This window comes from Triturus cristatus, chromosome 4_2, assembly GCF_964204655.1.
Source record: "Triturus cristatus chromosome 4_2, aTriCri1.1, whole genome shotgun sequence".
Lineage (NCBI taxonomy): Eukaryota > Metazoa > Chordata > Amphibia > Caudata > Salamandridae > Triturus > Triturus cristatus.
This window is the reverse complement of record NC_140586.1, coordinates 547,559,067-547,573,509: the sequence shown is the minus strand read 5'-3', so window position 1 is coordinate 547,573,509 and position 14,443 is coordinate 547,559,067. Positions and strand designations below refer to the sequence as shown.

Below are 14,443 nucleotides of genomic sequence, written 5' to 3'. Positions count from 1 at the left end.
AATACGAGGAAGATTTGATCCAGAGAAAAAATAGGAAATTCCGGTAAGATCAAATAGACTACCAATTGGGAAGGGTGTATACTTTCGCCAAATGTTACAACAACATCCCAAAAGGAACTACCATCTCCCAACCACGGCAAGTACAAGATACAGTTACTAGCTCGGAGGCCGACTCCCACGGACCAGAAATTGTAGCCACCACAGCCAAAGTGGTGGTTAATTTTTTAGAGGAAGAATTGAGACACCGGCTATGTTTCGGTACCTGCCCACCCAAGATATCAGAACCACACCAGAAAACGCCCCAAATACATGAACACCAAAACCAACAGGGGAAGTGATAACCAGAGCAAGGAGACAACGGGAAACTGACCCAAAGACCGAATGGTTAACCTCTCGGGCCAACCAAACACCGACTCGCAGAAAGAGGTTTTGAATATGGGACTCTCATTCTGTCCAACCGCATTTTGGGACCTCACCAAAACTATGAGAGACCTTTTCAAATTCACGCGAAAACTTAAGTTAACCGCCTTCTTTCATAATAAACCACCCATAATCAAAGAACAAAGAGTTCCCATTACAAGCTCACTTGCAGTCCTAGATTTGGAAAATATACACTTGCTATCCACACTAGCTGATGATCCTGAAGACCAATCACTATCCCCACTTGCCCTGGTATGAGAATTGTACATTGACACCAGGCACCTAGTCAATAAAACATTATGCTCCAGGTCAACCTTTTGCCCTCAGCTACCCAGTGGAAATACCACTGACCTTTTCTACACAGCAGTATCTAGGGATCTAACTAGAGAACACCAGATATATCAAAACAAGAAATACTATCTACCTACCAACCTAAAAAACCATGAAATGAACACCTTGAAGGAACTAAGAACTAACCCTGAACTGGTAATCAAAGAAGCAGACAAAGGTGGCAACGTTGTGCTCCAACATGTAGATTATTACATTACGGAGGCACAAAGACAATTGAATGACACCACTTGTTATATGGTACTTACCGCTAATCCCACCAAAAGAATTCTTCAAGATCTGAAGAGAAAACTACATGCTAACCGTTTACTCACCTTGGAGGAATTAAATGATCTATTCATGGAACAGCCCACCATGGCGACTCTATCTACTGCCAAAAATATACAAAAGATACACTAGACCTCTTGGAAGACCAATCATTGCAGGAGTTAATTCCATCTGTTCACAAATAGGAGAATACATTGACCAACAACTCCCAACCATTCATGAGGGATCTCCCCTCATACATACAAGACACTAAAGACATCTTACTGAAACTGAATAACATCCCTTGGGATAAGGAGTGCATTCTGACTACCATAGATGTAGTCAGTCTCTATGCCTCGATTCGTCATGAGGACGGCATGGAAGCAGTTTGCAAAGCACTAGCTACCAAATCAGTTCACTACATGGAATCCAATGAGATGATTTTGGAGATGCTACATTTCTGCCTAACTAACAATGCTTTCACCTTCAATTCCAAATACTACCTGCAGCTCCATGGATGTGCTATGGGAGCCAAATTTGCCCCACCATATGCTTGTATCTTCATGAGGTTGGTTGAAAAATACTGGCTCTGGGATGATGCTTTTTCACCCTCTACTGGGGGCGCTACATCGATGATATTCTGTGTATCTGGGCAGGGAGCACAAACCACTCTCAATTAATTTCTCTGCAAAATCAATGTCAATATCCAAACCACATCGACCACTTTGTCATCAGAAATTGACTTTCTGGACATAACATTATACGTAGATGACAACAGATTGCAAACCAAAACTTTCAGGAAACCGACATTGGCTAACTCGACTTTTAGGGCTGATAGTTGCCATCCTCCAAAAACCATACAAAATATCCCCAAAGGTGAATTCAAAAGGATGAGAAGAAACTGCAGCACTTTGGAAACCTACAGAGAAAAATCACAGGACTTTACAGATAGATTGAAATAACGAGGCAACCACAAAAACCTGATGGTCAAAACTGCCACGGACTGTGAAACCCTATCCCGTGATGCACTACTCCAACCCAAAATGGCAAAAAAATACAGACAAACCTAACAGAATTAGGTTTCTTACTGATTTTCACAACGGCCATCATCACATCCGGAAAACCCTACAAAAACACTGGTACCTGCTTACTGGCAATGCATCCCTAACGGGCAAGATGGAAAACTTTCCCCAGATGGGTTTCAGAAGAGCCAAAAATCTCAAACAGATTCTATGCTGATCTGAATTTGTGGATAAACGTACTCAACCAGTATCACACTTCCTGACCAGACCACGTGACTTCTAGACGTGCCATGATTGCAATGTATGCAAACTAGGGAGTAACAAACAATTGGAGTTTAAGTACAACCAACAGAACACTTACAAGATCAAGGATTGGATAAACTGTAATTCAACATACATAATCTATGTAATCATTTGTCCCTGCAGAAAAGCATACATAGGCAGTACTATCCGTCCCCTAAAAACCAGGATCCTGGAACACTATCGGAACATAAATAAAACCGAGGTTGGTCCCCCATTAACGGAACACTACCAAGAATACCACCCACACCACAAGAGCTTCAAATTCTTTAGACTTGAACAGGTAAAACCATCGTCCAGAGGTGGCAATCGTGAACTTGTCCTAAGACAGAAGAAGAGTGAATACACCCTTCGCATGAACACTGTGGAAAAAAGACTAAATAAGGATGCAGAGATGCATTACTGGCTTTATTGATGGACCTGGATCCTCTTAACCATATGATATGTTTATATAGCTAAGGTTTTTCTGAACTGTGCATGAATTACCACACACAGAGACGTTACACTAACCCCAAGCTTTTTCCACCCTTATAATTGCATGTAACTTCTTGTCCTTGAGGCACTTTTCCAACCTTACATAATTTATGAGCACCCTAACTTCTTCCTGAGGGCCCATACACTCCTCATTATTTAAGAATCTTTCTTCTACTAGGACTACTCTGCACATTAACATCACCTTACCACCACCCTAGTATGACTGGGACTTGAATACCTTCCTTCCTGTCTCGTCTGCTAATCATATAGATCAACCCTGGACTTTCCTTCCGTCTTTGTGAAACCCACAGGTTACCAGATGAGTATATGGCACCAGTCCTTTCACTTATTTACCTTATTTGACTTTTTGACTTTATTTATGTTTCATTTATCTTATGTAATATTATATACCTCACTACTCCTTTTTTTACCTTATGTATTAATGTGTTACAAGTACTGCATGGAATTTCAGTGTCCTGTCTTCTCCCTTTGTCCCCACTCCAGGGCAGTACTTATAGCTGTGCATTTCTCACCCCTTGGTCCATGTGATTTTTACTTCTGTCTATACCCACTTGGGAGTAACTCTAACATGTCTTATTCTGGCCTGTCTTCTAATTTTTTCTTTTAATTTTCTCTTTTAATTTGTATTACTAAGTTTCAAGCTTCCATCCCAGCCCTCCTTTTTGGATTCCTTTTGATATTCTCCTTCCTCTTTGCACATTGTTTTTGTTTACGACCTGCCTACAGTGACTTTTTCATGGCAATCGGGCCAGATGACACCGCACCTTTCTAACGCTAGAAGGGGTCCTATTTACATGCCATGGAATTCGAGTCGCTGAGTATTCCTTCCACAGACCGCAGAGACGCTATCGACCACAGAGACCACGCTCTTCGTTTTTCTAGCATAAGTAAGTCATACCTTGACCGTCCTTTTTGCCCCCGATTATAAGTGTATAAAGCCTTTCATGCCGAACGTTTAGCTTTTGTTTTTATCTGAGCCTGGCTCGCGCACCCACCCGTCACTTTCCATGTTCCTTTGCGAGAGATGCGGGCTGCTCCCCAGCTCCAGCCCTTTTGTCTTACAAGCTTACGGCCAAGCTCATATTCGCTCTTATCCTTGTACTTCGGCCCCCTTTTGCTGTTTTCATGTCGCTTTTAAGGCCACCACCTGACTCCAGGGCCCGTTTCACTTTGTGCCTCTTTTCCTGTTTTCCTCCCATCTTTCTCCTGGCAATCCCGTACTTTTCTCTTTATTTTTCTAGTTGCATTTACCGCCTCTACTGGACTTTGGTAAGCCACGGATTTCTACTTTACCTTATGTTTGGCTGACCCACAGTATAACCCAGTAAGTGCACTTTTCCGTTTTCTCACAAATAGAAGTGTAATCCACCTGACCTTGACTTCTTCCAATTGAAGCCCATGTTAAATGTGAAGGACATCTAACATGGGCTTCAATTGGAATTCCATAGAGCATATTATCAAGCCCATTATCGCCGTTTTAGCGGCAGTTTTCTGCGATAATTTTATCGCCTGGCTTGTTAATATGCCCCATAAATCTTTGTCCACTGTTCCGATGCTAGCTTCAACTATACTTCTGGTTTATGTATGACACAATCCAAATGTTTACTGTTGTCATTAGTCTAGCTGCATGATGTACAATCAGCGCCAGTACACAACCTGCTTTTGTATTAACCTTGCCTTTCTCCCACATACCGTGTGCGTTTTATGTATGACACATTCCAAACGTTTACTGTTGTCATTAGTCCTGCTGCATGATGTACATTATATTACCTGCTTTTGTATTAACCTTTGCCTTTTCCCCACATACCATGTAAAAATTATCTTTACACAGTGTTACCATATGTTTTCCTGATGCATGGTTCACAACATTTCTGATTTTATCTACGACACATTTCATATGTCTATTTCTGTTCCAGTTCTGACGCATGGTGAACCAACGTTAACATTTGCCTTTCTCCCCCATATCATGGACCAATAACGTTCAAACAGTACTTTCTAATGCTGCTACTAAGCCGTGGATTTGCTCGTAATCTTTCAACTGGATTAATTGTTTTCCTTTATTTTTTCCATTCTCTTCCACTGCTCTCTCTCCTTTCTCATATCTTGTATTTTCTCATTCTTCTCTTGTCTCTTCTCTTTCACATCCGGTTTCTCCTTCCTCTTCTTTTTCCTTTGACCAACCACCCAAATCTTGTCTGGTACTCACGTGGTGATGCACTTTCTCTGAACCTCCCATAGTTTTTGACACATGCACAACTCTTATACTTAGTTTGACCCCACACACTTTTGGGATTTATCTTTTAATTTTATTTTGCTGCATGGTATTGTCTTTTAACACTTGATATGTGTTACGTCTACCAGCCTTGAGAAAGCCCCAGGCCTATCGGCCACAGGGCGAAACACGTGTCAGCTTTTGTTGTTTAGGATGCACCTTCACTTTGCTCATTTCAAGACAATAAAAAGGTTTTATTTTATGTCCAACACAAATTGTTGGATATCGTTCTTGATAAATGAATCCTTGAGTAAAGTGGTACGAACCTCCGCCAACTACTGGCATAGTTCTGTGTTTGTGCAGAATCCCTGCAACAGATGCCCCCACCAATACGATTTTCCTTGGAATTGCAGTTTTTCTGGCAATGTTGGTAGCTGCAGTATTTGGGTCTTTTGCTGGCTGTCACCAATAACAAACTACCAAACCCAGACATTTCTGAAATCTAGACTCCCAGGAGAGTCTATGGAGGTCCGGCTTACACTGTTCCCACCACATTTTCTTACCTAGAATGTCCTGCAAACATCAAGTTGGTGCTGGTATTCCAGACAAGGAACTTCTGTTTTTTAGAAGCTCGTTGAAGTTATTGATTGATGATCTAATTGGGATGCACCTTCACTCTATGAGTGGTCTAGAAACATGAGAAGACGATGAGAATATTGCCAGCACCCCCAAATCTAAAGTGTTAATTCTCTATTGAAGAAGGACAAAAATCTTGAAACATATGTCTACAGATACACAGCACTGTCTGTGCCGGCAGTGGTAAATGCTAAAGACTTTTAACTAAAGTGAGTTGTCATGCACTGCATTTACCACTCTGCATTTTGGTGAATTGTTTGCTGGTTTGCCAGACAGCATGCTCCTTCCCTCCTTCTGTGATTGCCTCCTTGTTGAGTTATTGAGCAGACGAGTTCATTGGCGTACACCTGTGCTCTGGGAGTGGTACAGAAGCCTGAAAAGTGATACTTATTTTGAAGAAGGCCAAATATCTTGGAAAATGTGTCTAGAGATATACATCAATGGCTGTACCAACAATGGTGAATACTGAAGACTTTCATCTAAAGTGAATGTTATCATGCACTGCATTTACCAAAATACATCTGGGTGAATTGTGTACTGGCATGCCAGGCAGTATGCTCCCCCTTTTGCTGCAAACATCAATCTTGTCCTGTGCCACACCCTACTCATTTCCTGGCTTTATTCCATGATAGTTGTGTGGGCTTTCAGTTCCTCTGGTTGGGCAGATTGGGATGTTTACTTCCTTTCTGTCATTTCTTGGGGAGAAGCGATGTCAGAAACCCAACCAGTTAGAAAGAAAATAGGGTGCAAGGCTTACCCCTCCTAATACTAGCCTGCAGCCTCCGCATCTGGGCACCAATCTTTTTGCCTCCTAAATGGCAAGATTGGACGGTTCACAATACACCTAAGATTGGTGTCGAAAAAAGGGAATGTTTTGGTGAATCTCCAATCTTAACGTTTTGTCCTACCACCATATAGTCACTCGGCCACCACTATTGGGTAGAAGGCAGGGCTTTATCTCCTGTCTTCTGGCCCATATGTAAAACTACACCTAAAGAAATCAAAAGTTCCTCTCAGATTGCTTTGGGACGGTTGCAGCATTCAGTCTAAAGGCCCCTGGGTGTGGAAAGTTTGTTTGGGCTTTAGGTATGGGGAGTGCAGCCTGGTGCCAGGCCTGGTCAGCCTTTAGCCACATTTATTTATCAAATAAATAACACCATAGTGTATAGCATGGTTCTGCCCTCACCCTCCGGGAAGGGCAAATTGGGTTTCAGATGGACTCTAACACCTTTAGTGGTGGAGATACAATCATGTGCCAGGGCAAGCTGGCTACCACAGCATTCTATATTTTTTAAATTTAAATCCTGGTGTCTAGTGTACTCTCTGCATTCCACACAATAGAGGATAGGTTGCTGGTAAAGAGCTTATAAGAACCTTTAAAAGTAATGTATTAAGTGAAAATAAAGGTTTGGCTGCTTCAAAGGCCTAGTAAATAATGGACAATGCTATTGCAACAGGTCATTTCTGTCTGTTGTGGTCATTAGAGGCAGAAGGTACCAATCATATTTGAGATGCTCCTGCCTGGCAAACTTTCAGAACAGGTTTGGTTAGAATTTCTTAGTGATTTATACAGAGGCGCCCAAGGAGGTAATTCTTACTAGTTATGTACCTGATAAGTACCTAATATCTAAGATCTGTTAAAAAATACCATCACGTAATTAGGTTTATAAACTGGTTTGACTCTAGACTCTGATGGAGTTCCAAACTCAGTAATTAAAAGGGCTCCTTAATTTTCATCAACCATATTTGACCCATTTGTTATAAATATTGTGTCAACAAATTACATTTTTTCTTTATATTGGGGCTTTCATGGAAAACCTATGTATATGCTTATTTTTTTCTGGACTCTTCTACATTTTTTGGAATACTTTTGGTTTGTGTCTTGAGGAAAACGTTGCAGAACTGCTGCATATATATATCGAGCAAGTCGGATTGTGCCCAGGTCTTAGCACACTTCACTTGGTGTTTACAATGTGAGCAGGCATGACCAGCCATTAAGGGCAATGGGGCACTACATCCCCACCTTTTTGATGACATGAAGAATGCCTGTCAGGCTGAGGAAAGGTCAACCTGACAGACACTCTTTTTGTTCAGGTCAGGCTGCAAGGCACAATACATGTGCTATATCCCTGAGTTAAACTTTGATGGGATAAGAATTTCACAGGCCTGTGTGTGTGAACTCCTCATCCCAGCAAGTCCTCAAGGTCCTCTTCCTCAGAATGGGGTGGTGCATCACAGATAGATTCAGACCTGGGTGCTTCCGTTTTAATCCCTAAAGAACCAAGAGCAGAGTGTTAATCTGTGTAGTCACAGAGTGGGGTGGGGTCAGAAAGTCTACCTGACCCCATCCCACTCTGTGACGAGTAAGGGACTGCAGCCTTCTCTCAGTGGTAGAAACAATGTCAGCCAGTGAAAGTAGGTGGCAGTCCAAACCCTCCAGGAAGCTCGCGGGCTTCCCTCCCACCATCTAAGATCACCACAGTGGTCTGGAAAGTTTTATTTTTTTAATGCTTGGTGCATGCGTATATGGGTATATGTATGAATGTATGTGTATTAGTGCATGCCTGCTGTGAATGAGTGTCTGTATATGCTTGTGAATGGTGGGTGTATGTGTGTGTGCTTGTGAATGTATGGGTTTCAGTGTGCATGTAGATGGGTGAGTGCGAGTATGTTTGTATGTCCGTGTGTATCCCACCTGCCTCCCATCTGCTCAAATCAACTGTGAGGTGTCCTACGGATGTTGACAAAGAAAGGACATTTGTATGCCTATTCTGTTGAAATCCAAGCAGCATTTATCAGGGTGGGCCAGCAATGTCTGTGGGTAAAGCTACCTAGTATGGGAATACTGCACTCACTTTGGTCAATACCTTGTACACATCTACTTGAAAAGGGTTCAGTTGAATAATTAGAGGTACAGGACTGATGAAATCATGACCAGCAATAGCCTTAACAGGACTGTCATCTTGCACCATTAAAGTTAGCATTTTATTTGTCAGAATTAACGAAGATCTTTTCTAATGCTATTGAAAGGGCTTTTACTCTGAGGTAAACCATCATCTTATCATCATTTTACCACTTGCTGACATTCTTGTGCTGTTTGACTAGACCGCAAAATGGCTCCAAAGACAGCTTGATGTTTTACTTTTATACTATGATAATAATTGTTTGACAATTTATACTGCCACATTTCAGGCTGCTAGATTTCGGAATCAACAAACTACAATTCACTGCACACTGGTGTGATGTAGGTTTGTGGTCCCCAAGCAATACACGTCCTTGAAATCCTTTTCACAAAAAATATAAAATTGGGCACCTAGTTGGGAAGCAGTGGCGAAATCAGCCGTTTGGGCAATGGTTGGTGTGAGGAAATGTAATCTCATCTATACTGGCTACTCCATTACACCCTTTCTTGAGATTTATAATAAAAAAAATCATCTTGATTGCGCTTTATGGCTATGCTGCTCTTATCCTGGATTCCTTCCTCGACTTCTGGAAATTAGAAAGGAAATATCCTAAGGAAAATTCGCATTTACGGTTGTTGGCTAGTGTTGAAGGCTTAAGACTGGACTTCTATCTGAAAGGTTTACATAATAAGGCTGCAGCCTTGAGATTAAAGGTTCCCTTTGCTTTAATTGGAGAACAGCCACTCTCAATAGCTGGCCTGTGCCTACTGGGAATTTTGGAAAGCGACTTGGCGAGTCTACTGTAAAGAAATGACAAGCTTTAAACTTGCTTGCTAATTATGAGATGCAAACTATTCCTTTTTATCTTGCTGCTCTTGTTCTTGATAAATAACATATTAGGCTTATCGCAGAATATTGTTCTTTTCTATATCGATGTAGCTCAGGGGCGGCTGGTGACATTTGAAATTAGTGGGGGGTAAAGGTTTGGGATGAGTGGCTGTTGGTGTGCTCGCACAGCGAGCAAGCCCGACCGTCATAAGGTAGAACCCCCCCCCCCCCCCAATTTTTGGGGGTAAAAATAGTGTGCAAATGGTGCATTGTCGAGGATATTTGAGATACCAAGAAGGCTAATAAAGCTATTGTGAAAGTGCGGTTATGGCAACAATAAAGAGATTTCGTATAATGACGCAGGTAGCTACTTATTCAGTATAACCACAGAACTTCATATCAGACTTTGAGATAACAAGCCTGAGTACCTCACATATTTCTTTATTTGTTGATCTACATGCGCAAATTATATCTACTGATGGTTGGTCTTTACTTGGAACAGCACAGGCAAGCTAAAAACTCAATGCAAAGTTTCCAGAATAATGGCAAGTCATAAGGAGTCAGACAATTGTTACTATTTATTGGCACCAGCTCACGAAACTCATTTTCACATCAGAAAGGTGAGGTCTGATAACTATCTCCAAAATATATAACATAAAATGGACCAATAATGTTCGGTATTGCTGTTTGTTTTCCTCTTCATCATGTATTGATTCTTTAACCAAAACCATCACATGCACAATCTAATTAGTCAACAAGTAACCTGTTCCTTCCGAAAAATATTATAATTGTACCATGTTTATACATGAAATACAATTAAAACATTGAATAATTGTAACTGTATACATAAAATGGGTCACCCTGCATTCCCTAGGCCAAGAGTAAAAAGTTAGAGGTAAACTGAACTACTCAAACTGGAAGCATTTTACTTGAATGTTACGGAAATAGTTTCTCTCCGTGCGAACACTTTGTTTTTATTTCAATCTAGTTGCTAACAGATTTATGGAGCAAATGTGCAGCCCATTCATTAGCTCCATGCCTGTTGCAGAAATCTGTTCGCAACCAGATTAAAAAAAAAACCAATTTGGTCGCACGGAAAGAAACTATTTCCGTAACATTCATGTATATTGATCACGATAACATTCTTGACTGTGAGGACAGCACGGGTTCCGAAGACTCACTCTTAAATGAGGGTCAGCTGGCCCTAGTAGCAACCCATTACCCACCACCAGGCACAGCAAAGCGGAACATGAGAATCTCCACTTAAGTTACTATCTGTGAAAATTAAAGCAGCCCAGCTCTTCGCAAATATGTGCCCTGCGGCCCGTAGCAAATATCTGTTGCAAAGTAAACAGATGTCTGCAGTAGGCGCGGCGCCCATTCAGCTACCTTGCAGCACACGATGGGCTCTGTAAAATCTCACCAAATCACAAGGAGTTTCAGCAGGGCATTCACAACCACCGGGCACAGTAAAGCAGAACACAAGAATTGGCATTTTAATTTAAAAGCGCCACCATAGGGAGTACACAAATTCCAGGGTCAAGCAGAGTGCTTGTGAAGTACGCAAATTAAACTGCATGTAACCTTCCCAAATGACATTACGTAAGAATGAATACATTTGCATTCCTGTGACAAGAAAATACATTTACACAAAAGCCTCATGATGGGTTCATTTTGTCTGTAGATTTCGCCCGCATGTGACATTTCCAAACAGCATTTCACAAGAATGAATATTTTTGTGTTCCGGCTAACAAGGAAAATGCATTTACACATACACCCAATGGTGGGTTCATTATGGCTCTCGATTTCGCCTGCATGGGTCGATAATGTAGCCCAAGCCAAATGGTAGTTACTGTCCATAGTAAACTGTGTGTAACATTTCGCAAATAACATTTCGCAAGAGTGAATGTTTATGCGCTCTGGTGACACAAAAATACATTTACACATAAACTACATGATGAGTTCATTATGGCTGCAGATAGAACCCACATGCGTCGTACAACACTGAAGTAACATGAGGAATAGTTAAATTAGGCTGGCATTCATAACGGATCCTTCACGTATACAATTATTGGCAGGCAAACAAAACACAAGCATTTGGTTAAACACCGATTGGGAAGCTCCCACGTACATTATGTAGTGCTGACATCGGCACTGTGCATACCGTCTGTATGCTTCATGGGAAAACCTTATAGCTCTTAAGAAATTAGATGGATAGTTGGCCGTTGGTCAGATTAACCAAGGAATTAATCATTGTACCAGTTGCGGCTCGCGAGGGGGGGGAGGGGGATGTATGTGTCACACGGGGGGTTATCGCAGGGGGGGGTATCACGCGGGGGGTGTTAAAGTAAATAAAAAAAAATACTTATCCTACCTGAGGTCCTGAGCACGTCCGCGCCGCCTCGGGTCCGTTCGTTTTGGTCCTACAGCCCCTCTCAGGCTCTCAGCCAATCCTGGCACTGCCAGCAGCGCCAGGATTGGCGTAGGGCACGGTTACTGCTCGCCCGCCTGCCCATTAGGAGACCGAGGTTTGAGCCTTTGCTCAACCCTCGGTCTCCTAATGGGCATGCGCCAGCCAGAGCAGACACAAGTGCGCATGACTGGGCACGGAGCGAAAATTCGCTCACCGTCCCCAATCATGCGCACTTGTGCTGCTGCCTGTTGCTCCTGCCTGGTCTGTCTAACAATCATGTCAGTCAACATGACGTCGGACCGCCCACCCCCGGGTGGGCGGTCCGACGTCATTCTGACTGACATGGTTGTCAGTTCTCCTCTTTGAACTTAAGTAAACTGATTCAGTTTACTTAAGTTCAAAGACGCCGACGCTGCGGGCGACGCTGCGGGCGGGGGGGCTACGCCCCAACGCCCTAATGGACGCACCGCGCCTGATGTAGCTAGGTTGGGAAAAATGATTCAAATTCACCAATACCCATCTGGGACGAAGGATATTTAAATACTGGCCTTTACAAGATTGCACGACACTCTTGATCGCCAGCATGGGTCCCGTTCTGTGGTATTCTTATAGATTTGCAAAGGTTAAGTTTGAATATACAGCAAACTGTACCTATGTTTTTAAAACTGTCAGCAGGTTGCGTCGTGTCATTTGCTACTTTTTGCCAAAAGTAGCAAATGACAGACCTAGAATTAATTGCATAATGCCCCTGCTTTTTGACTCTGATATTAGGATAAATGTACAGAAAACAACTTTTTTTAGTGGGTATGCGTGAAATTAAAATTGTAATGGTGAAATATTTTTTGTTTTTTTTAAAGTGTATTGCATTAATTGACTTTACTTCTTTGACTTCCTTGTAAGTTTTTATAAGTAATTGTTAACATTGTGCTTTTATGGGCATTCGTTTTCTTTTAAACTAGTTGACACCTTATTTCCTAATAAGTGACTGTAGAATTATTTAATATTCCGTGTTAGAAAGACTCCTCACATGTTGAAATTCAACATTGTGTACTTTATTAATTTCGTCAGTTCTCTGTTCGTATAATTGTTTTTCTGTGCGTACTTACTTTAAAAAAGTTGTGTTTTGCCACAAATAACTCCGAGCTTCTATCACAACAGGCTTCAAAAGTCGGCAGTTTCGATAAAAGACTCAAAACTTAGAGGTAGGAGAAATTTCCCATTTCTCTAAATAGTTTTCCGTTATTTTATGTTATGCTATGTTTAAGGATTGGCAATGCCATTCATTCATGAAAATAAAAATGATAATGTATGCCATAGAACTCATATTAATTGGTATTTATCATAGAACTCATATTGTTTGGTGTTGGATACCATCATGCTGGTGTTGACTTATCAGACAGAAAAATAATTGAAGGAACCTTTACTGCTGGAGATCTTCCTGTCCTTTGTGAGTAAAGTGACACAAAATACGAGTTTTGTTTCTTCAGTAAATTATTGTGAACCAGATGAGGCAGTTAAACCAACTTACTGTTTTTACTTCTTGCAGTTACAACTAGTACGTTAGCTATGGGAGTAAATCTACCAGCACATTTGGTAGTTATCAAGTCTACAATGCACTATGTTGGAGGAATGTTCCAAGAATATAGTGAAACTGATATTCTGCAAATGATTGGAAGAGCAGGCAGACCTCAAGTAAGCATATATCAATGTAAACTTATTTGTTCAGTTACCATCGAGGAATATTAGAACTACCAGAAGTTTACAGATATTTCAATAAATATGGTTTGTCGATAAAAGTGCAAATTAAATATAATTATTTTCTGATGGATATGTCTATCTTCAAATTCCTCACCTGTTGAATATCCCAGGCACCAGACTGCGTTTAGAAACTCTTTGACAGCTATCCTGCGATGGTAGGGGGTGAGGGCTCCATCCTGATGCTGGAGGTTGTGGTGAAGTCAAGTGCCTTGATGTCAGTTACTTTTTTCTGCACCCTTTGACTGATCGTGAGCTCTCTCATCAGAGGTTTTCGCCTCGGAGATTTTTCTCAATCAATATAAAATACAAATTCTAGTGTAAGGAGTTAGGAATCTCACTCTTTAAAAAGTTAAGGTTCAATTCCTGTCACACCTGTGACAGGCAAATGTCTTTCACAGACTCCCCTGAGGACTGTCTGTTGTGCTTGGTCTTCAGTCATAATTCCAGATCATGCGCCCTGTACTGTAGTATGCTTCCTACAGTCATCTGTGAAGGTGAGGCCAAATTATCCATGGCCTGCACCCAGGATGACTTTTGGGCGTAGTGTCATTTCTTGCAGAGAGCCAGATCGCGCTGACGCTCTTTACCTTCCTTCAAATTTTCTAGATAGAAGGAAGCAAGATACAAGGCTAAAAAGATCCTCATGGAGACACCTCAAAGTCGATCACAATCAAGGGAAAAGTTGTGGCAACTTATCCCACCTCCAGCAGAGATTTCTTCTTTGGAGCTGGAAATGATGAAAATAACCACACCTGAGGACACACTCTTGCACAGCATATGTCGATCTGGGCTCAAGGCCCTCTCTGAGCTCCAATTCCACCAATGCCCCTTATGATGCCAGCCTACCCTGAGTTCCCAGCAC

The 14,443-nt window shown here is 41.7% G+C and overlaps 1 protein-coding gene across 1 annotated transcript in view; it reads left to right on the top strand.

The window, feature by feature from the left end:
* Positions 1 to 14,443, top strand: part of HFM1 (helicase for meiosis 1) — a 3,754,865-nt gene that overhangs the window by 1,391,120 nt on the left and 2,349,302 nt on the right. Inside the window, exons 13-15 of the mRNA XM_085599940.1 lie at positions 12,982 to 13,025; positions 13,169 to 13,270; positions 13,370 to 13,515. Of these exons, the coding sequence (XP_085456066.1) occupies positions 12,982 to 13,025; positions 13,169 to 13,270; positions 13,370 to 13,515 (292 nt within the window). The remainder of the gene's footprint in view (positions 1 to 12,981; positions 13,026 to 13,168; positions 13,271 to 13,369; positions 13,516 to 14,443) is intronic.